The sequence below is a fragment of the Chrysoperla carnea genome, chromosome 1, assembly GCF_905475395.1.
Source record: "Chrysoperla carnea chromosome 1, inChrCarn1.1, whole genome shotgun sequence".
Taxonomy (NCBI): Eukaryota; Metazoa; Arthropoda; class Insecta; order Neuroptera; family Chrysopidae; genus Chrysoperla; species Chrysoperla carnea.
In genome coordinates this window covers 37,046,467-37,066,564 of record NC_058337.1, presented here as the reverse complement: position 1 = coordinate 37,066,564, position 20,098 = coordinate 37,046,467, and the positions used below count along the sequence as shown (strand labels likewise).

General features: G+C 29.1%; 1 protein-coding gene across 1 annotated transcript in view; it reads left to right on the top strand.

Annotated features, from left to right (window-relative positions):
* The window catches only part of LOC123304024 (adenylate cyclase type 6), a 229,251-nt gene extending 214,852 nt beyond the window's left edge, over positions 1-14,399 (top strand). Inside the window, 10 exon segments of the mRNA XM_044886331.1 lie at positions 615-716; positions 908-1,036; positions 3,228-3,325; positions 5,748-5,832; positions 5,902-6,009; positions 8,832-8,941; positions 10,179-10,348; positions 11,513-11,842; positions 12,955-13,211; positions 14,109-14,399. Of these exon segments, the coding sequence (XP_044742266.1) occupies positions 615-716; positions 908-1,036; positions 3,228-3,325; positions 5,748-5,832; positions 5,902-6,009; positions 8,832-8,941; positions 10,179-10,348; positions 11,513-11,842; positions 12,955-13,211; positions 14,109-14,399 (1,680 nt within the window).
* The last annotated feature ends 5,699 nt before the right edge of the window (positions 14,400-20,098 follow it).

Here is a 20,098-nt window from a genome sequence, read left to right as displayed (position 1 = left end):
TCAATTAAAGGAAAATTCGTTTTCGTAACTTTTAAAAGGTAGAAGACCACTTTTAATTCAAAAATGTTTTTGAGACATTAGTAGTTTCAGCAAAAGTTGAATGTAAAAATCTTCTAAAATTGTTAAATTTTGGCTCCAATTTTAGGTTTTAAGGAAGTTTTAGATAATATTATTCGCTGATATTTAAAAGAGCACTCCAAAAAATGACATTTTTTCAAAATTCAAAGGCATTTCTTTGTACCTATAGATGGATTTTTACATTCCATTTCTGACGAATTTATTCGTATTTCTAAAAAAATGTTTTTGCTTGAAAATTTTTTTTATTTCTGACTTGTCATATAAGAAAGATCTTATTAAAAGTTGGCTAAGAACTTCTGGAGCACACTGTTGTCTAATAAATAGCACATTTTCTATGAAGTCGACGGGTATAAAACTGTAAAATAAATTGTATATTTTGAATACACCACCAACTTACCAAAAAATGTTATTAATTTGATAAAGAGGAAACCACTTACAAACAAAATATACGACATTCATTTTAATAAAATAAAAAACATTTCCACGTAGTTTTTGCTTAAAACAATTTTTTAATTTAAAATTTATTAATTAATTAGGCAAAAAAACCACATCATACATTTTCAATGAATGGAAACATATCAAAAGAGATGCGAATGATGGGTCATGGATCGCAACATGGGAAGCATCAGTCAAAGTAAGTTAATTAAATTCCTTCTTTACACCTTTTCTATACCTGTCTACCTGTTTATCACCTTTTTTTTTTTTAATCACAATTAATTTTATGGTTTTTTTTTTCGTTTTTTCACAAATTTTTTTTCTACAAATATTTGTGGAAACGTCTAGTTTCTCTTCTAGGCTTGGATTAGGCTTGAATGAAAATACAGAAGAGAAAAATCCCGAAGATGAAGTTAATGATTATTTAATGCGAGCCATTGATGCAAGGAGTATTGACCGTTTACGTTCCGAGCATTGTAAGCCGTTCTTATTGACATTTCGACGCTCGGATGTTGAACAAAAAGTACGTATTAAGTTTTTTTTAAGGATCATTTTTAAGGTTTTTTGATATACTACTAGACTAGCCCTTAATCGAGTAAAAATTCCATTATGCTTTGTACCTGCTTTATTTGGAGTATTAATACGGTTAAGTTTACTTCAAGAACATCGTCACGGTAATTATGATCGAATGGCAGGAATTTTCTGCCATATTTTTTAATACTTTATTCTCAAATCTCGAGCCAATTTTCTTAATAATCCGGCTGCTAAAAGCAGGCAAAATAATTATATAATTTTTACTTCAGTATGGGTTCACAGTCTATTGTGTCTTTGGGGTCTTGGAAAAATATAATCTAAAATAAAAATAAAAATATAAAATATGATATAAAAAACATAAGTAATTGTCCAATATTTTGAAAACATAATTTATTCGAGAGAATTGCCATACAAATAAAAAATATTTCTTGTAAATTTTACCAATAACTAGTTCTAATTTATACATTTATTCCAATAAAAGTTCAATATTGTTAGAAAATTCATTATTAAAACAACATCTTTACACTTTAATATTCGCTATAAACTTTTTAATATTCGAATCTGCAGATTGTGTTGTCTGCAAGAGTCGTCTTTACTTCAAACCAAACTTATTTTCGAATATAGATCCATCTTATATAATTTTCATAGGATAACGATTAGTTGTGATCGCTTAATACAAACAAAGGGAAAATATCTCTTGAATTTTTCTGAACAATCTTAGTAAATACAATACTGGAAATTTTTTACACGAGAGCTTTAAAACCCGTTGTCAATCCATTGTAATAGTTTTCGCTTCATTCGATTTATTTCTAATACGAAGTGGAAAGCAGAATAAAACGCGTAATCACCTGTGAATTTAATAGAAGATACAATATGAACTCTTTTTAACTTCGGAGGTTTCAAGTATCCAAGTGATTTTTAATCGAGAAGTACTTGGCATTTGGAAATGAAGAGATGCGCTATTTGTGGCACATTGCAACACTTTTTTGTGCTCAAAGCATTTATTTTTTATTTGCCATCCTAGAGTTATCCTCAACAGCTCCACCGGAGATTCTAATTCAATTGAATTGCCCTGTTCCTGTTCCGTGCGAGGCAAAATCTCTCAAAAGAACAACAATCTTACGTTAGTTCTATTTATTTGGCCCATAATCTTTGGCCCGGTAATGAAAAAAAATAATCATTATTTGGTTTTTTATTTCCAAAGATTATTAATCTGGCGTAAAGTTCAGAGTCATTTGGATTGATATTGAATTTTCAACGAAAATCTGTACCATAGTCAAAGACACATTAGTCCGAACAAGACTCGAATATGTGTTTTTATCTATACCGTCCACTAGAAAAAAAAAAGCTTTCGATTAAGTTATATAACTGCCACAAATCGCACATCATTCCGTTTTTAATGGCCTAGTAATTTTTTATCAAAAACACTTGATTTTTGTATCCAACTATATATATATTGATTAAATAGTTAAATTAAATACAATTTTATCGTTGCAATTAAATTAGTTCCTCAAAAAATGAATGTATGATCATACTTGAGAATTCTGTTTCAAATTTTATTTATAAATTTTGTTCGAACTTGGACAATTTAGAAGAAAATTAAGATTAAAATTATTCCATATCTACCATAGTTTTTGAAATATAGATTCCTAAATATTTAGAGAAAATCACTTATAGAAGAAATAACACACAAATGAATTCAATTTTATCACGTTAAATGATTTTTATGGAACAACAAGTGGCGTTTGTTATAATTTTCTTTATAGGAAAAAATTTTCCCTACTTTAAACTATTGAATGTTGTTTTCCAAATTTGTCTTATGAAAATTAGCCTTTTTCAAGCTCAGCGTAAACTTTAACTGCCCAAGTCTATTTTAACACCATAAGGGGTATTATAAATATACCTGCTTACAAAGGAAATTCATAAGAATACACAATTTAAAGGTTTTCCTAAGAAAACGAAATTTTTTTAAATTGATTGATTTATTCTTTATCTTTTTATTCATTTAACATATTGAAAAAATGGTACATATTATGTATGCGTGATTTCAAATGTTTCAATGAATTGTTTGCCAAAGTTTTTTTAATTGGGCGAATCTCAGTTTCCAAGATTAAAACGATACTTTATGTTAGAAAAAAAATGTAATTTTTAAATCATAAATTTAATTGTTTTTTTTTTAGTATAATAGCGAACGAGACAGAATGTTAAATGTTTATTTTTCCTGTTCAATATTATGTTTTTTATCGATATCGATTATACAAATGATATCCTTACCTGTGTAAGTATTTTAACTTGATCATTACCTTCATGATACATTTCCAATAATACATTTTACAATAAATTAAACCATTATTGTCCGTTATGTTTAACCCCTCATCCACACTCTCGAGGGGTATCCTCGCCGAGTATACTCGCCTAAGTTAATTAAAGTGAAGCACTCGCACTACTACACTCTTGTCTTACTTCACAAGCAGTGCTGTCAATGTGCGGGTAATTACCCGCATTCGGGTAATTCGATGCTTGATGGGTAATACTGCGGGTAATTAAAATTTCCGGGTAAAATCGGATAATTCTCTTATTTGCCATTACTAATTCAAATAATAAATTAAGATATTCTTTTAATAATTTTTTTTTTTTTTACTAACCCATGTTAAGCATTTTCATAATTTCCAATTCATAGTACACCACCTGCGTTACGCAGAACGATGCTCTAGGTTCGACAGTCTCTAAGTCGCATTATTACAACCATTTAACTAATTGAATCGTATGGCTACGAAAGCGAGATAGAGACATCAAAATTTATTTCTAATTTAGATTGACAGTATAAATTAAAAATTCGTTTGTGGATTATTATTATGTCATAATTTAACTTCAAAATAAATGGTTAAATTCTTAAAATCTTAATTCTTAAATTCTTAAAAAATCATGGAACCGCAAAAACTGGTAATGATCACAACTATCGGATAAAATCGAGTAATCTCGTTCCAGGAAACGAGTAAATCGGAGTCCACGCATTGGCAGCACCGAAAGTTACTCATTGCTATGAATGATATCGAAGTGCGTGTAGTTCATTTATCTTCATGTTTATTACACCAACAAAAATTTTTTTTTTATAAAATTAACGGCAACAATTATTTTGTTTATTTAAAATACTTTTTTAAGAAATTAACTGTTATCTGTTATCAATAACACAAGAATGTTTTATATACTCGTATGCCATAAAACTACTGAACTAAAAACCTAATTACAAAAATGTGGAGATAAAACTAACCTGCAATTTTCTGGGTGTCTGAGTTGTCTTTGATTCGGGTACAAATACCCGCCTTTTTATCGAAATCGGACAAGGCGAGACACCACAAGTATCACAACTTTGTGTTAAAATTCGAGAGACTGTGGAGGAGGTTTAATATAACAAACAAAAATTTATTGGAATTGTTATAATGAATTTGTGCGAAATATTTTAAATTGCATTGTCATCATTTTAGAAAATTATGGCATCATGAAAATTGATAAGAAATCGACACTAAAATTGAGATGGTATTGTTTATATGGTAATATTATAAACTTCGAGCTAACATACCCATTTTGAATTGATGACAATGCAATCTACTCACTGTTTAAATATTATAACGTGAACAATTGTGAAACATTTGGAAAACGGACAAGTTTTCCTGTCATATCTATTGCTATTTACCAAATCTGCACAAAATCCTACACTAATAAATTTTTCGAAAATCTGGATTTTTTTTTACTGATTAATTCTGAAAAAGTCTTCCTCTTATTTTAGCTAAATTTGCATAAAATCTCTAATTACTTCTGAAAAAGTCTTCTAGGAAAGTCCAAAAAATTATAAAAATGCAGTCTTCAAACTGCTTAATAAGTTTTACATAGATCTTTTCATACTTTTTCAGAATGTTTCAGAATATTTAAGACTTACTCATTCTTCATTTCCTCCAGGGCAGTTCAACAATCCGTATTTCTGCCGATTCTTTATATAAAAGTAATAATATATATATATATAACTTTTAACGAAGTATTTTTAATTTTATAAATTACTTTCTTTTAAGGATTGTTTTGGCTTTTTATTACTCTTTTTAATTATTATTGTTTTTCCTCTTTTATGCATGCATAATTGTCAACTAAAGCAATAATTATAATCATTTGGAGCTAGTTTCTGAATGGAGCTACGAATATGTCCATCTTTGTTAGCGTTATAATATTTGAGCTGTACATTATACCCACACATTTAAATTTGATTATAATACACATAAGAAGAACATATTAAACAAAACATTATGAATCAATAACACCTAAAGGCACTGATCTGTAATGTATATTAAAGATCGGTGCTTACGAGTAATAGCTTTTCTACTATCAAATGATTCAAGAGCTGGCAACGTTTTCGAGAGTGAACTTTAGGTCGTCTGAATTTTCAATATTTCTTTTCTTATTGAAATTAGTTAGAAATGAAGTACGTTTAGCACCTAAGAGCGGTTGCGTTAACGCATTAGAACAATATCAGGCGCAGTGTTAGCGACGACAAAACTCTCTCTGACAATTATCTCCCTACCGTATTTTAATAAGAAAAGAAATACCCAAAACTCAGTCGACTTGAATTCAACTCTTTGAAGTTGCCATCTTTTGTACTAAAATGGCGGTAATTAACATTTTAAAAAACAACTTTTATTTTTATTTTTTAGGAGTCTTATAGGTCTAACTTGCTTTACAATATCAGCTTTAATTGTAACTGTGATACCATTCATTGTTTTCTCGGAAACTTTAGAAGTAAGAAAAGCATTTAAATTTAATAATTAAAGCCAATCAGTAAATATTTTTCTATGCATTTTATTTCAGCATTCTACAAAACAAATACGTCTTATTTCACAAAAAATTCATCAAAGTCGTAATATTGCCCAATTATTAGCATTTTTAGTATTAGCTTGTATGTATTCCATGGCTATGTTTCCTGTTGTAAGTATTACTTTTAAAAATACAGGGTACTGTCTAAATATGTAGAAAAGTGAATTCTGATATTTGGTCATAGATTATTATAAAGAAGGATACTTAGAAGAAGAAGCTAGTCTTTGATTTCAATCATAATCCCTTCACATTGTTTGTCATATGCAATCTAAAGATTTTTGAAGTATCATAATTACAAAACCAAGATTCCGCTTAAATGGAGCAAAGATTTCTGTTATCCCGAGCAAACATCCCACCTCTATGCTATAATCATGTGTCTACGTATCCACTTTTTCATTTTTCACGATTCAATCATTTATGTTACTTACATATCTTCCTGTCTAATAGATAAGAAACTAATAGTAGATAGTCAAAAAATACTTATATTTCCTCCACACAAATCAATAGCCTTACAATCAATTGTGGCTTAGCTGTTTAGTACAAACCAAAACCCCAGATCTCATAGGGTAGGTTTTCATTCGGGGGAGGAGGATATCTCATCATATCAAGGATGGCTGTGCTAAGTTAGCAATTTAGATAGGAAGAAAATAAGCTAATTTTTTCAAATCTAAATTGGCTTAAAAATTAAAATTTTATAAATATTAAAATAATCTAGCTGATACCCGTCCACTTCACCCAATATAATTATTACTACCAAAACAAATCACACAATATATAGCCTTTTGCACCTTTTACTTATATAAGAAGATAGAACGTGCATCCTTACTGTAGGTGGGCAACATTTAAAATTAACATCAGTTTAATAATAGACACCCAGTAGGAACGAAGGTACTCAGCCTACATCGTTTCTATAGTTAGGTACGGTACTTCGTTCTTAATGGATGTCGTACTACACCTACACATATCTGCGTAGGTATCTACATTTATGATGGAACCAATTTCTCATGCAAGCCATAAAGTAAATGACGAGAAAAGCGATTTTTTCACGACAAAATTGTGTTTTCTCGTACAGTTTCCAACGGATTTGACTTCAGCTAGTCTCATTTTTTTCGTTTATTTAACACTACAATCCCCTATTTTTTATTTTTTTACTAAGACGGTTTTCTACACATTTTCAATGGCGTGAAATCATTATTTGATTGGTGTGAAACATTATAATTTTTTTAAGACTTTAAATATTCATTGGTGGAAAAAAATATTTATAAAGAAAAGCGGTTTTCCAGATAAGAATGGTTAAAATTACAATTGAATTTCAAGCACTGCGAATATACCCTTTACTCTATCGATTTGAAATTTGGATATGTTATAGGTACTCATACTCTATCTGCCCTGGTTATTTTTCGAAAATCCTGTTAATTTTCACAATTTTCATTGTTTACACTTAGGTACTTTTTCGTATACCACTATACCTGGATGTGAACAATGAAAATTGGAAAAGTTAACAGGATTTTTGAAAGATAAAAGTAACCAGGGCAGATAGAATACGAGTACCTATAACATATCCAAATTTCAAATCGATAGAGTAAAGGGTATAATCGCAATGCTTGAAATTCAATTGTAACTTTAACCATTCATATCTGGAAAACTGCTTTTCTTTATAAATATTTTTTTCCACCAATGCATATTTAAGAAGAGTCTTAAAAAATGTATAAAGTTTAAAATGTGTATAGAGCCGTCTTAAAATGCATTTTTTTAAATACAAACCTTTCCCATTTTTTTAAATAACTTCTATGATCTAACAATATGATTTTTCACAAAGTATTTTTATCTTAAAACTAATATTTTTCTCCTTATTATCGCATTGAAAACAGGACGAGTTAGTTTTTTTTATACAAAAACTGTACTATAATATTTTGAGAGTATAGTATTGAAAAAACAATTACAAATCGTCAGCATCATTATTAAATTAATGGCACATATTACAATTAGCCGAAAGGCTCAGGCAGTTATAAAAATTATTATTCAACAAAAACTTTGACTGACTGCAATAATGTTATACATTTTTATACCATGCATACGAAATATACATATTATATTAAGTTTAGTCCCAAGTTTGTAACGTTTAAAATATTGATGCTACGGAAAAAATTTTGGTATAGATATTCATAGAATCACCTAATTATTCCATTATCGGCTGTCCTCCCGTCCGTGCGTCTGTGAACACGATAACTCAAAAACGAACAAATATATCAAGCTGAAATTTTTACAGCGCACTCAGGACGTAAAAAGTGGGACCGAGTTCGTAAATGAGCAACATTAAGGTCAATGTGATAGAGTAATAAACACTGTCTATACATGATATTTCAACAATTAACTCAGTCAATTGTTTGTTTTCACTTGTTTCAATTTTAAATGTTTTTTCAATCCTGCCAACATTCGCCAAATATGTAACGTGTGTTTCCAAAAATAAATTTTTATGATTTGTATCCGTTTTTTAAATTTACAAGTTATTTTTTGGAATATGACGATATTTAAGAAAAATATTAGAAAGAAATATTTTATGAAAAATTGAGTGTACAACATTTTATAATTATAAATTATTTGAGAAAATTTTTATTTAAGTGTTTAGAAATTTTATCGCACATTTTCTACATATTTAAAGTACACCTTATACATTCGAAGAAAGAACAAATAATTTTAACATATATGTTTCTCCTTAAAAGTTCTTTTTAGATGATGAATCGAATTGTTTAAACGAATCGTTAAAATTATTAAATCGTTCAAATAATTTTAATAATACTTTTAATATAGCAACATGTAATCCGCATATATCATTCGATGTAAGTATATAAAAACTTTTTATAAGATACGTACTTAGTAAATAAATATATAAAAAATCAATTGTATCCTTTTTTTTTGTGTTTTAGTATTTATTACTTTTAGTAATGTTAGCAATGATTGCATGTGCTGTTTACCAAATATTAATATCAATATTAAAAATGGCACTACTTATGGCTATTGTAGCCAGTTATTTGAGTGTTATTTTAAATTATGATGTAATTACAAATCAAATGTACAGTTATTTTCCTGGGTAAGTTATATATTTTACATAAATATTAAATTTACAAATTTTAAGAACCCTCTGACAAATTTTCGGGTGCGGAACCCTAAACTCAAACTTTAAACATTGCTAAGAACACTCTCCATTAAAATTACCTTTCAAACAAAACAAAAAAATCAAAATTGGTTCGACCGTTTAGGAGCTACGATCCCACAGACAGATAGACAGACTCACACAGCGCGACGGTCAAACTTATAAAACCCCTATTTTTGGTTCGATAGTTTAATAGTAAACTTCAGCGAAAAATTTTTATTTTTTATTTAATTTTTAATTTTATTTTTTTTTTTTTTTAGTAATTGTTTAACTTTAGATCCGTAGGACCAATCTTGTAAACCGTTAGAGATAGAACAAAAGTGTAAAAAAAGTTTCTTTTTAAAAAAATAAACAACTTTTGTTTGAAACATTTTTTTGTAGACGTTACTGTTTATCCGTGAGGGCGCAAATTAAGACAAAACTTTGGTGTCCATTTTCTCTAAAACTATAAAAGTTGGAGTTGAAAACTTGCAGATAGCTGCAACTACCGGTCTTGTGAAACATTCTCGCAAACAAAATAAATCCTAGAAAATACTTTCAAAAATTTTCAAATTTTTCGAAAACCAAATAAATAATTGTTCTGGTGTTTTAAACTCTTCTAATTTATAAAAAAAAATTAATTAAGCAAGATTTTCAACACTTTCTATACAAGATATTTCAACAATTAACTCCGTCAATTGTTTGTTTTCACTTTTTTATCATTTAAGTTTTGGTAAATTTAAATTATTCAAAAAGTCCATAATGAAAACCATAGTACCTGATAATTACATATAGTCATTTAAGCAGCAGTATTTTTGTAACTATTTTGAAAAAGCTCGGTTACTTTCTTTACATTTCTAAGTTAAGTTTAAGAACGTTTGGGGTCTAAGGATGGTTACAGAACTTTTATAAATTGATTTATTTTATTATTTATTATTATGTTTTACCTAAGATATTGAAATTCTTTTTTGGGCGTAAAATATAGTATAAAATAAACGCCGAAATTGATTTTCTTTTAGAACTTTGGCGTAATTTAAAATTATATAACCCTTAACGTCTTTAAGTACGGTAAAATTTATTTGATAAAATAAAATTTGCAGTGTAGTGCTATCCGAGAGTGTTTACTATGATCAACGTATATAACTAATAAAATTTTCTCAATTTATAGGTTCTACTATGATGAAACATACTGTACAAAATACTTAAATACAATTGTTTTAATTGCCTTTATGATTGCGTTAATTATTCATAGTCAACAAACAGAAGCTACATACAGATTAGATTTCATTTGGAAATTACAAGCAACAGGTAATTAAAATTGTTATACGAGTTATATGATGTAATAGTGAAGTTTATGTTGTGTATAACTGAAGTCCGACTCATCAGAGTTAGATACAGAATGTTTGGGTCGAAACTTGGGTCGGAGTTTAGAAAAAGTCTCGACTGAGTACTTTCAAGGGAAACAAATAGAAATTTTAAGTTTCGGTGATAGGAGCTCTATTTTGACACCCATTTACTGTTTATCATTTATGTTTACCCTGTATAAATGAAATATTTCAGATTATATTAAGTTTAGTCCCAAGTTTGCTTAGAAAAATAGATGGTACTAACAAAATTTTGGTATGGGTTTCATAAAATCATCCAATTAGCCCAACTCCTGATTATTCTATTTTTAAAGCGTATTCAGGGCGTAAAAAGTTCGTAAATATGAGCAACATAAGTCAACTAGAGTATGAGTTCGTGAGGATCCATCTTAAACTTTGTTTCTTATAAAAAATGAGCAACTTTTGTTTCTAACATGTTTTCGTAAATTTCATTTTTCTCTCCAGAGGGCACAAATTAGGGCAAAAATTTTGTACCCATTTCGAAATATAGCCGTTATCTGTAAAAAATATTGGACCGACACTTTGGCTACGCATATTGACCTAACTTTACAAAATGTTACTTACACAACATTTTGACATAATTGCTAAGAAATTTAGCCAAGAGAATTACCTTGTGTTTTGATATGTATGTTTAATGTCGATACATTTAAGAACATCCTTTACCAAAACATTTGGCAAAAGAAGTTCAGAAGGTCAAAAAAGATTTTTATCTGTTATAGGAAGTTTGCAATTTCGAAAGGGTTGAAATGGTTTTCTTTTTTAAAACTGCACTCCATTTTTCAAACTTTTCCATAGTTCCAAGCTTTTTGGAAAGTCCTATTGTCAATAATTTTCTTTTAATACATACGCCAGAAAAAAACTTCAAATTTCGGTGTTAGCACACTTACCTTAATCAATCCTCAAAAACGACAGCAAAAAGAATCATGAAAATTTCGCTTCATTATTGGCACACGGTCTGTACATATACTCAGTGTCATATAAAACGTATGTTATAGTATATATGTATACCTACTCTTTGTAAAGTAGTGCGTTTTTTTTTTGACCCAGAGTATAACAATTATTTAAAATATTTAATATCTATTTTCAGAGGAAAAAGAAGATATGGAACATTTAGAAGCTTATAATCGCAAACTTCTAGCAAATATTTTACCAGTACATGTAGCAGAGCATTTTTTAAGTAGTGATAAACATATTGACGAGCTCTACCACGAACAATGTCCATTTGTTTGTATAATGTTCGCATCAATACCAAATTTTTCAGAATTTTATGTTGAATTAGAAGGAAATAATGAAGGTGTGGAATGCTTACGACTTTTAAACGAAATCATTGCCGATTTTGATGAGTTGTTATCGGAAGATCAATTCAAATATATAGAAAAAATTAAGTCTACTGGAGCAACCTATATGGCTGCATCAGGTAAATAGAAATGATTAGCTTTCTTTTTATTTTCACTGAGACTAGAAATGAATTCCCATTGTTGGATTATTGTTAATTTTCCTGCAGTTTTACCATGGTGATACCGGCTGCCTATGCTAGGGCCGGCTGCCTAAAATATTTTAATCAGAAGCTTAGATTATCAACTACTAAAAGATAAAGAAAAGATAATTTGCAATAAAGCAACTTCTATTTAAAATACATAGAACAACTGCATATATATGAGAGAGCAATTGGGCCAATATTGATTCAAGCCTGGATGAATATTGTTTAAGAATGGGCCAAGCCGGAAATCAAGATTAGTCCTATCACAAACTAGCATTGAATGTAACAACGTATCAACACGTTCGCAAAAAGTTTATGACGCTTCGGTTAAGGTTTGAAATACTATCAAAAAACAAACATGAATTATTAACAATCAAGCATAGTTTATTAACCTTGACCAAAGCTTAGAAAAGTATTGGTTCGTCAAGCCTTGATTTGATTTATTTCCCTGGTAAAGACTGAGATACAGTCGACATACCCATTCTCGTATTATTAGCCTTGGCCAACGCAATAGCAAGGGATGGCAGACCTACCCTTAGGAAACCAATGCTGATCCAACTTCGATTTCATCGTCTCCATTGGAAGATCCCATATGGGTAGATATTACAAAAGTAGCTTCAAAGACTTATTGACTTGCTAATAAACAACTTCAATGTGTTAGAAGAATATTTTACTAAAAGTATTTTTATGAACAATTAAAAATAACTTATCGATTTTAAATATGGATAGATAATACCCACTTCGAATATAAAGTTTGAATATTATTTAAAAAATTTTATCACGTCAAAAACGAAAAGTATATAAACAAATTGAATCACAATAAAGTTAGATCATTTTTATGCTGATCTAATCTTTTTTAAACTTTTGTGTAGTTTGTCCTATGTAACATTTATCACACTCACAAGGTACCTACTCTTTAAACCAAATTCAACTAATCTAACTTATCCACTTTATCTTTCATTTTAGTAAAAATAGAATATTATTTTTATAAGAAATAAAATTCGAACAAAATAAATATATATATTTAAATAAAATTATGTCCATTTTAGGATTAACTCAAAATACTTGTGATATGCAAGGATATCGACATGTTACTGCAATGGCTGATTATGCATTAAGAATTCGCGAACAATTAGCCTATGTAAATGAACATTCATTTAATAATTTTCGAATTCGCATTGGTATTAATATTGGACCAGTTGTTGCTGGTGTTATTGGAGCTAGAAAGCCACAGTATGATATTTGGGGAAATGCTGTAAATGTTGCTAGTCGAATGGATTCAACTGGAGTTTTAGATCAAATTCAAGTAAGAAACATATATTTAGGTTTATTTTTGTATGTAAAAGGTCACTGTTTGTATCTAAGTGGTATATATTTAGGAAGATGGGTATCAAGATACAAAAATCTTCGTTATATCTGTTTATATCAATTTTTAGTTTTATCTCTCAACACAAAGGCTCAAATCACGTACAACTACTACCGCCTTCCCTCCCCTCGTACGCGAACTTTGACATTTTGTTTGTATTTTGTGAATTGCAGCATTTTCCGGGAAAATGTATTAAAAAAATTTTGACTTTTTCTAAATATCTCAAAAAGTATACGAAATATTGCAAATGAACTATTTTCAGCAAATTAAATTTTAAATAAACTAAATCGATTGAGCATGTTTGCAACGTCTGACTCCGAAAAAAGTGTATTATTCAGCCTCGCTCGCGTAAGTAGTAGGAGATAGACGAACATTTTAAATAATACATTTGCAGAAATTATTTTTCACCTTTTTTTGTCTATACATTCCTTTAGATCCCCTTAAACAGAAATACCCTACACTTCCGGACACCACATTCTTTTTATTTAACAATTAAAAAAACTATTGAATTTTTGAGAGATTCTGAGCATTTTTTGACTCTTGATAATTTTCAACAAATCTCACCGTTTTCGATATATAAGCGTTAGAAAAAAAAGTACGGGTTTCGAAAAAGCTTAGAATCGTTGAAAGTAGGATACCTCGTTCCCACTTTATGAGCGTAAATCGAAAAAACACAAGTTTGTATGAATATGATAAAAAATCTACTGGCGTCGAATGTAGGAGTCGATTGCTGGTTCAGAGTATTTTTTTTCTATTTTATTTCCTCGATTAGAAGTATGTGCGATAATTTAGTATTAGCAGAAGTATTATTTAGTATTAAATAGAAATTATTTTTAGGTAACACAAGAAGTATACCAAATATTAAATGATCGAGGGTATCCATTAACGTGTCGAGGGACAATTGAAGTAAAAGGAAAAGGAAATATGGTCACATATTTTTTGAATGGTTATCGAAAGAAAAATGGTATTTTACAACAAAATATCAACATAACGGAAAATCCTTTACACCACCAAACATCACCTAGTCAATCAAATAAATTAAATCAATCAATAGTAGATAATAATAAATCACCACCCGGATTGGATCATCAAACAACAATACTTGAAACAATTAATGAAAAAAATTAATTTAAAAAAGCTGTGAAAAAATTGCATTTATGTACCTAAATAAATAATTAATGTCTAAAATGATTTATACCTATATTATATAAATATAAATATAGTGCAAGATCCAGTCCTAGATCGAATTTTCCTCATCGTGTTTGATAATGAAATCAATATTTTTTATAATATTAATATGACATGTTCTGTTCAATTTATGTTAAAAAAGAACTAATAAATATTAAATTGAACTATAATTAAATGAAACGCCACCGCATGGAGAAATGATAAAATAACATACAGAATGATATATATGACTTGTTTCTAAACTTGCTTTCAATATATTATAACGTAATTTTCTATAGAAACAAGTTATTATTGATTTTTAAAAAAGTTACTTGAATATATTATTGATTAATTATTCTTGCATTTATTTATGAATTTGTAGTAAAAAAAATGTAGGCAGTCCTCTTATGTTGAAACTTAATAAAATAAACTTGCAATACTAAAACGCGACTACTACCAAATTACGCCCCAAAAAGTATGAAACAAGAAAATATCCTCATCTAAATTGTCATGCTAAATAAAATCGTCATAACTGTCGGGGATCTCTAAGATTAAAAAGTTTTACACAGAACGGTCTCCCTATTAATGTGAATAATTACATTTACAATTAATAATATAAGAGTGTACTTAAATTAAAGCACGGTTTGTTTAATTAAAACTAAACTAAGTATGTATAAAATATTCATTTCATTATATCTATGGGAAAATTTCGTCCTAGGTCGAGATCTTAGACTTATAGCTGTACCAAAAAAAGATACTATTTTGATGTTCTCAATCAAAAAATAAAATATTTTATCATAGACTTACAAATTATAAATTAATGAAATAGAAATGTGTCGATATCAACATTGACGAGAAAATTATCCATATTGAGTATATTCTGATATACGGTACGAGTATTGGAAGGTTGAGATGTACAATAAACATTAATTTTTACATCAAAAAATTAAAAGACATTTAAAACGCTTCTGAAGAACGCCCCGATTGGATTAACGTAATAATGTTAATCAAGTTTACATTTCTAAGCGTGCGTTTTGAAATAATGTATAGATACTAGCCATTAAAAAAAAGGGGCAGTTTATTGTTTGAATATATAACTTTTTGATTCTGGGCAGTATACAAATTATCCTCTAAATGCAAATTTCAGTGTCCAGTTAAACCAAACACTATCAGTGTTTGGTGTTCTCTGGTTTAAGAAATGTGTATGAATCAGTATTCAACAGTTTGGCCGTGTTCGTTGATTTTTTTTACCGTTACAAGCCCAGAAAATGCATGCGTGTTAACTAAGTATTTACTATCTTGCTTTCAGAATGTAATTGGATTGGAAAACGGTGGTAAATACAGTTTGCGCTAGTGTAACAGTAAAAAAAAAAAAACAAAAAAAAAACAAAAAAAAAACATACAAACAAAGAAACAAAGTACAGATTAACTGGCACCAGCGCCGAACTATCCAGGGGACAGAGGGTAGCAGCCCTGTGCCCTTTAGGCCCCGGAGGCCTTACATGCTATTGGAAAAATCTTAAAGAAACTAATGAACGGTGATAAAAATACTTAGTGACAATTTCTAATGATACTTTTTGAAGGAATAATTTTCATTGGAAATTTAACAGGATATATTAATCTAAATTTAATACTACGAAAATAGCATAGGCACTTAGGTAGAAAAACAGCAAAAAAAGAAATTTAGTATTTATAATTAATTATAAATACTAAATTTCTTTTTTTGCTGTTTTCCTGCCCTTCACAGTACCTCTTTTCTTCAAGTCAGGCCTCATCAAGGGTTAATCCAGCGCAGACTGCCGCAAGATGCGTCGTCCTCCCGTAGGAGCTAATTGCGTATACATGTGAAAAAGACTAACGAGACCACACAACTGTACTACACAGATGTACTTGGGATGCACTCAGGGGAAGGTGGTGCGTTTTTTGAGAAGAGATAGTCGACTGAACTTCCATTTCAAAACTTTACGGAACCCTGTTAAAAACTTACAAGGAGTCATAATGAGTGTCAATAATAAATCCATCCATCTTAAGAGAAGTCTGGATAGAGGAACTTCGTATATTCTATCTATTCTATCGTATTCTATTCGTATATTCTATCACCGGGACTACGGAGAGATATTCGTATTTCCTGTGATGTAAAATATACTACTATATATTTACTGTCAAAAATCATTTTTAGACAAAAATCTCAGAAAAAGGACTAATCATACTTACGCCTAGTAATAGTCCGTAAACAAACCAATTAATATGAGTGCTTTAAATTTTACATGGAAAAATTATAACGGCGTATAAATGAAAAAAGTGCAATACTCACACTCAATACTCAAAACATATATCGGCGAATGTACAATGAGAAAGCAAATACACTCAGGATACTTGAATAGACCCCAAATTGTCTTATTCAGGTAAGTTAAATTATAGAAATGTATGAAAGATTTCGTTTATGAAACAGTACCTATAGGTAAGTATTTTGGGACCAGGAACCGTTTTTAGACTCTGTAAGACTATGATAATAAAATATGGCTCATTTATAATAGTTAAAACTAAAAATATTTCTAAAAATTTTTTAAAACATTTTTCTGTAAACTAATTTTTTACATCGAACCTGAACAAATCTAAACTTTAAGAAACTATGTTTCGTGTCAATTATCATTTACCTAGAAATTTCAAAAGCTTTGTTTACTCTCCTTTGTTAAGAAATATTTTAAATAATTATGAACTGCTGTTCCTATTATTTTAATGTTTTTGCAAGCTAAATCGAATAAATGTTTTGGATAATTTTATATCAATCTGAAACTTGCCTCTCATTTAAATAGGGTAGTTGAGATAATGTACCTAAACTATTATTATAGTTTCTATTAGTGTTATTATTATTTCATTTAATTCTTCCCGAGCTAAGTGATTTCGACTACACTTTACAAAGATATTAACCTAAAATAGAAAACAACAAAATATGCATAGTTAATATCATTAAGTCCAGGGGATTACCACATTTCGAATAGAAAGATTTAAAAAAGAGGGAACAACAACCATAAGACGATAAGCAGTTATATGCATATAAAATATGTTTTATGAAATGTAACTTCGTTTTCAGGGAATGGGGGGTTTTTACTTTAGGGATAAAATTTGTTCTTATTTTATGACAAATAAAATGGCTTTAGGCTCATTTGCTTAAAAGTATTATATTTACAAAAACATCCAAAATGTTGAAAAAACAAAAGCAAAATTTGGATAAACCTTTAAAAAAGCGAAAACAATAGAATTTTGTCATTAGAAAATCACGAATATATTGAAAACCAGTTTTCAAGTAAGAAAATTTTAAATGAGATGAACTTCCATTTCATAGAGCTGTGAGTTTTTAAGCAAATTTTTCAATGTTTTAGTTTGAGGGATAAAATTAAAAAATTTAAAAATTGTTATTTTATGGCAAATAAAATGGCTTAATAGCTCATTTGCTTAAAAGTACTATAAAATTAATATTAATAAAAACACACTAAAAAAATGGTGAAAAGGCAAAAGAAAAATTTGAATGAACCTTTAAAAAAGCAAAAACATCAAATTTTTTATCATTGGAAAAACATAGGTATTGAAAAGCGGTTTTCAATTTTTCAATGTTTTTTGATGTCTAAAAGTTTATTTCTCCTTTTAAACGAATAAAATTTAAGTTAACAAAAGCGTATTATATGCGTAAGAGCATATAAAAATATTAAATACAAAACACTTTCTTCAATAAATCAGACATCCATTCTACTATATTCGATATTGACTTCGATGATCATAGCTCAAATACAAGAGAATTGCCCATCGATGAATCGAGCAAGGAACGGCTACTTAGTACATAACCACCACTATGGTTCCAAAAAATGCATATTTTTATTATTTCAAAATAAGCTGTTAATAAACTTGCATGTATTTGTGTAGGTATCTGCTACAAATTTTGCAATCCTAATTTCGTATAGTACTAAATTATCTACTATTTCTCGCAAACAATTAGATTCTCTAGCGTCCATTTCGGAGCTAAAATATGATAGATATATCAGACAAAATACATATAGACCCGTCTTTTTCCAATATTTTATTGTGTATTTTATACGAATTATCTATTGTATTATAACTCCGAAATGGCCACCAGGATAATTTAATCACAGCCAATAGCTTCAAAATTTTATTAACGGTGGCATTTATTATTGGTTCTGGCTAGAATACAAAAGATTAAGACATTGTTTATCTGATCGCAGAATAGAATTTGTTACGACAGGTGTCGCATTTAAGATGAAGACACCCTCATATTTTCCTTATAGGAATATCGATTTGAAATTTTGCACAGTCATACAGGATGGTGGGTAATATTTTTTAAGATACTTTTAACCAAAATCTTAACTTTAAACTCAGCCTACTACAAATTGACAAATATTAGAGCAAGAAGGACATATGGTCGTATAACATAAAACTAACTGGGACAAATATTTTACACAAGCAGATTAATAAACTATGTAAGTCAACTACCCTATTATTATGTAAATATAATAATATAAGTATATGTATGTATTATATAAATTTAAGCTCCCACTTCAATTATTGTTTTTATAAATAAAGCGAATGTGACAAAACGAATGCGCCTTGAAAAATAAAACAAAGATAAATATTTGATGTATTTTTGATGTATTATAAAAAAATAAAAAAGTTTAATGTAAGGTAATAGAGTAAAAATGCAGTATTATTTTCATACTTAATAATTTTAATATTATGCATACAATGAAAAAATAAATTTTGTTAGAATTTTACTAAATATCCATCCATTATTTAAATAGATTTTATTAAAAATTCAATGCCAAGATTTGTTAGACCGAGCACAAATCGATACGCAATTTGGGAAGATGGCGGGTCACAATTTTATGTAGTTGAAGGTCAATCACGGTAACAAAGGTTTTTGTATGATGAATTCTGTATAGTATTAGATTCTGTAAACAAACTAGCATTGCGCTACCCATCAGATCTCCATTTACATATTGTTAAATCACCTCACCAAACTGTGCCTCAATTTGCGCTCAGTTTTAAATGGTAAACAAATTGAAAATAAATAATAAAAATAAATAGAAGTAGAGCTTTAGCTAGAACTTAATTAGAGCGTGAGCTGTTCCAATATTAAGTCGCAATTAAATGCCTCCTTTTTTATAATATTATATTCGCCAATAATTGAAATACACGGCTACTATCATTATTGAAACTAGCGAAACATTCTCGAAATTAAAACCCTTAAATAAAAAAGTAAAAGTTCTCGAGTTACAAATAAGGGCGATTCCGTTAGAAAATTTAATGGAATTATCCTTTGAAGAGCAACATTTTATCCTTGCTATTCAGTTTTGTCTAAAAAAATATTCACGATATTTAATTACAGTCTTGACCAAGTTCCCGTGAGACATTCCCAGAAAGATTACAATGCTGCAGCGTCCAGCAATAATGAAATCGTTCGTAATGTTCTGTCCAGAAACGCCTGCAATTAACATAAATTGTTTCGTGCTATCGCCATGGAGTTCTAGCTAAATTCTAATTCTTATCTCTGTTGTTAAATAGGCCTTTTAACAACACGTGAAGCGCAAGCGCCTCCGCCATTGTTTCGGACGGGCAGTAATAAGTTGGACAAAGATAAAAGATATTTA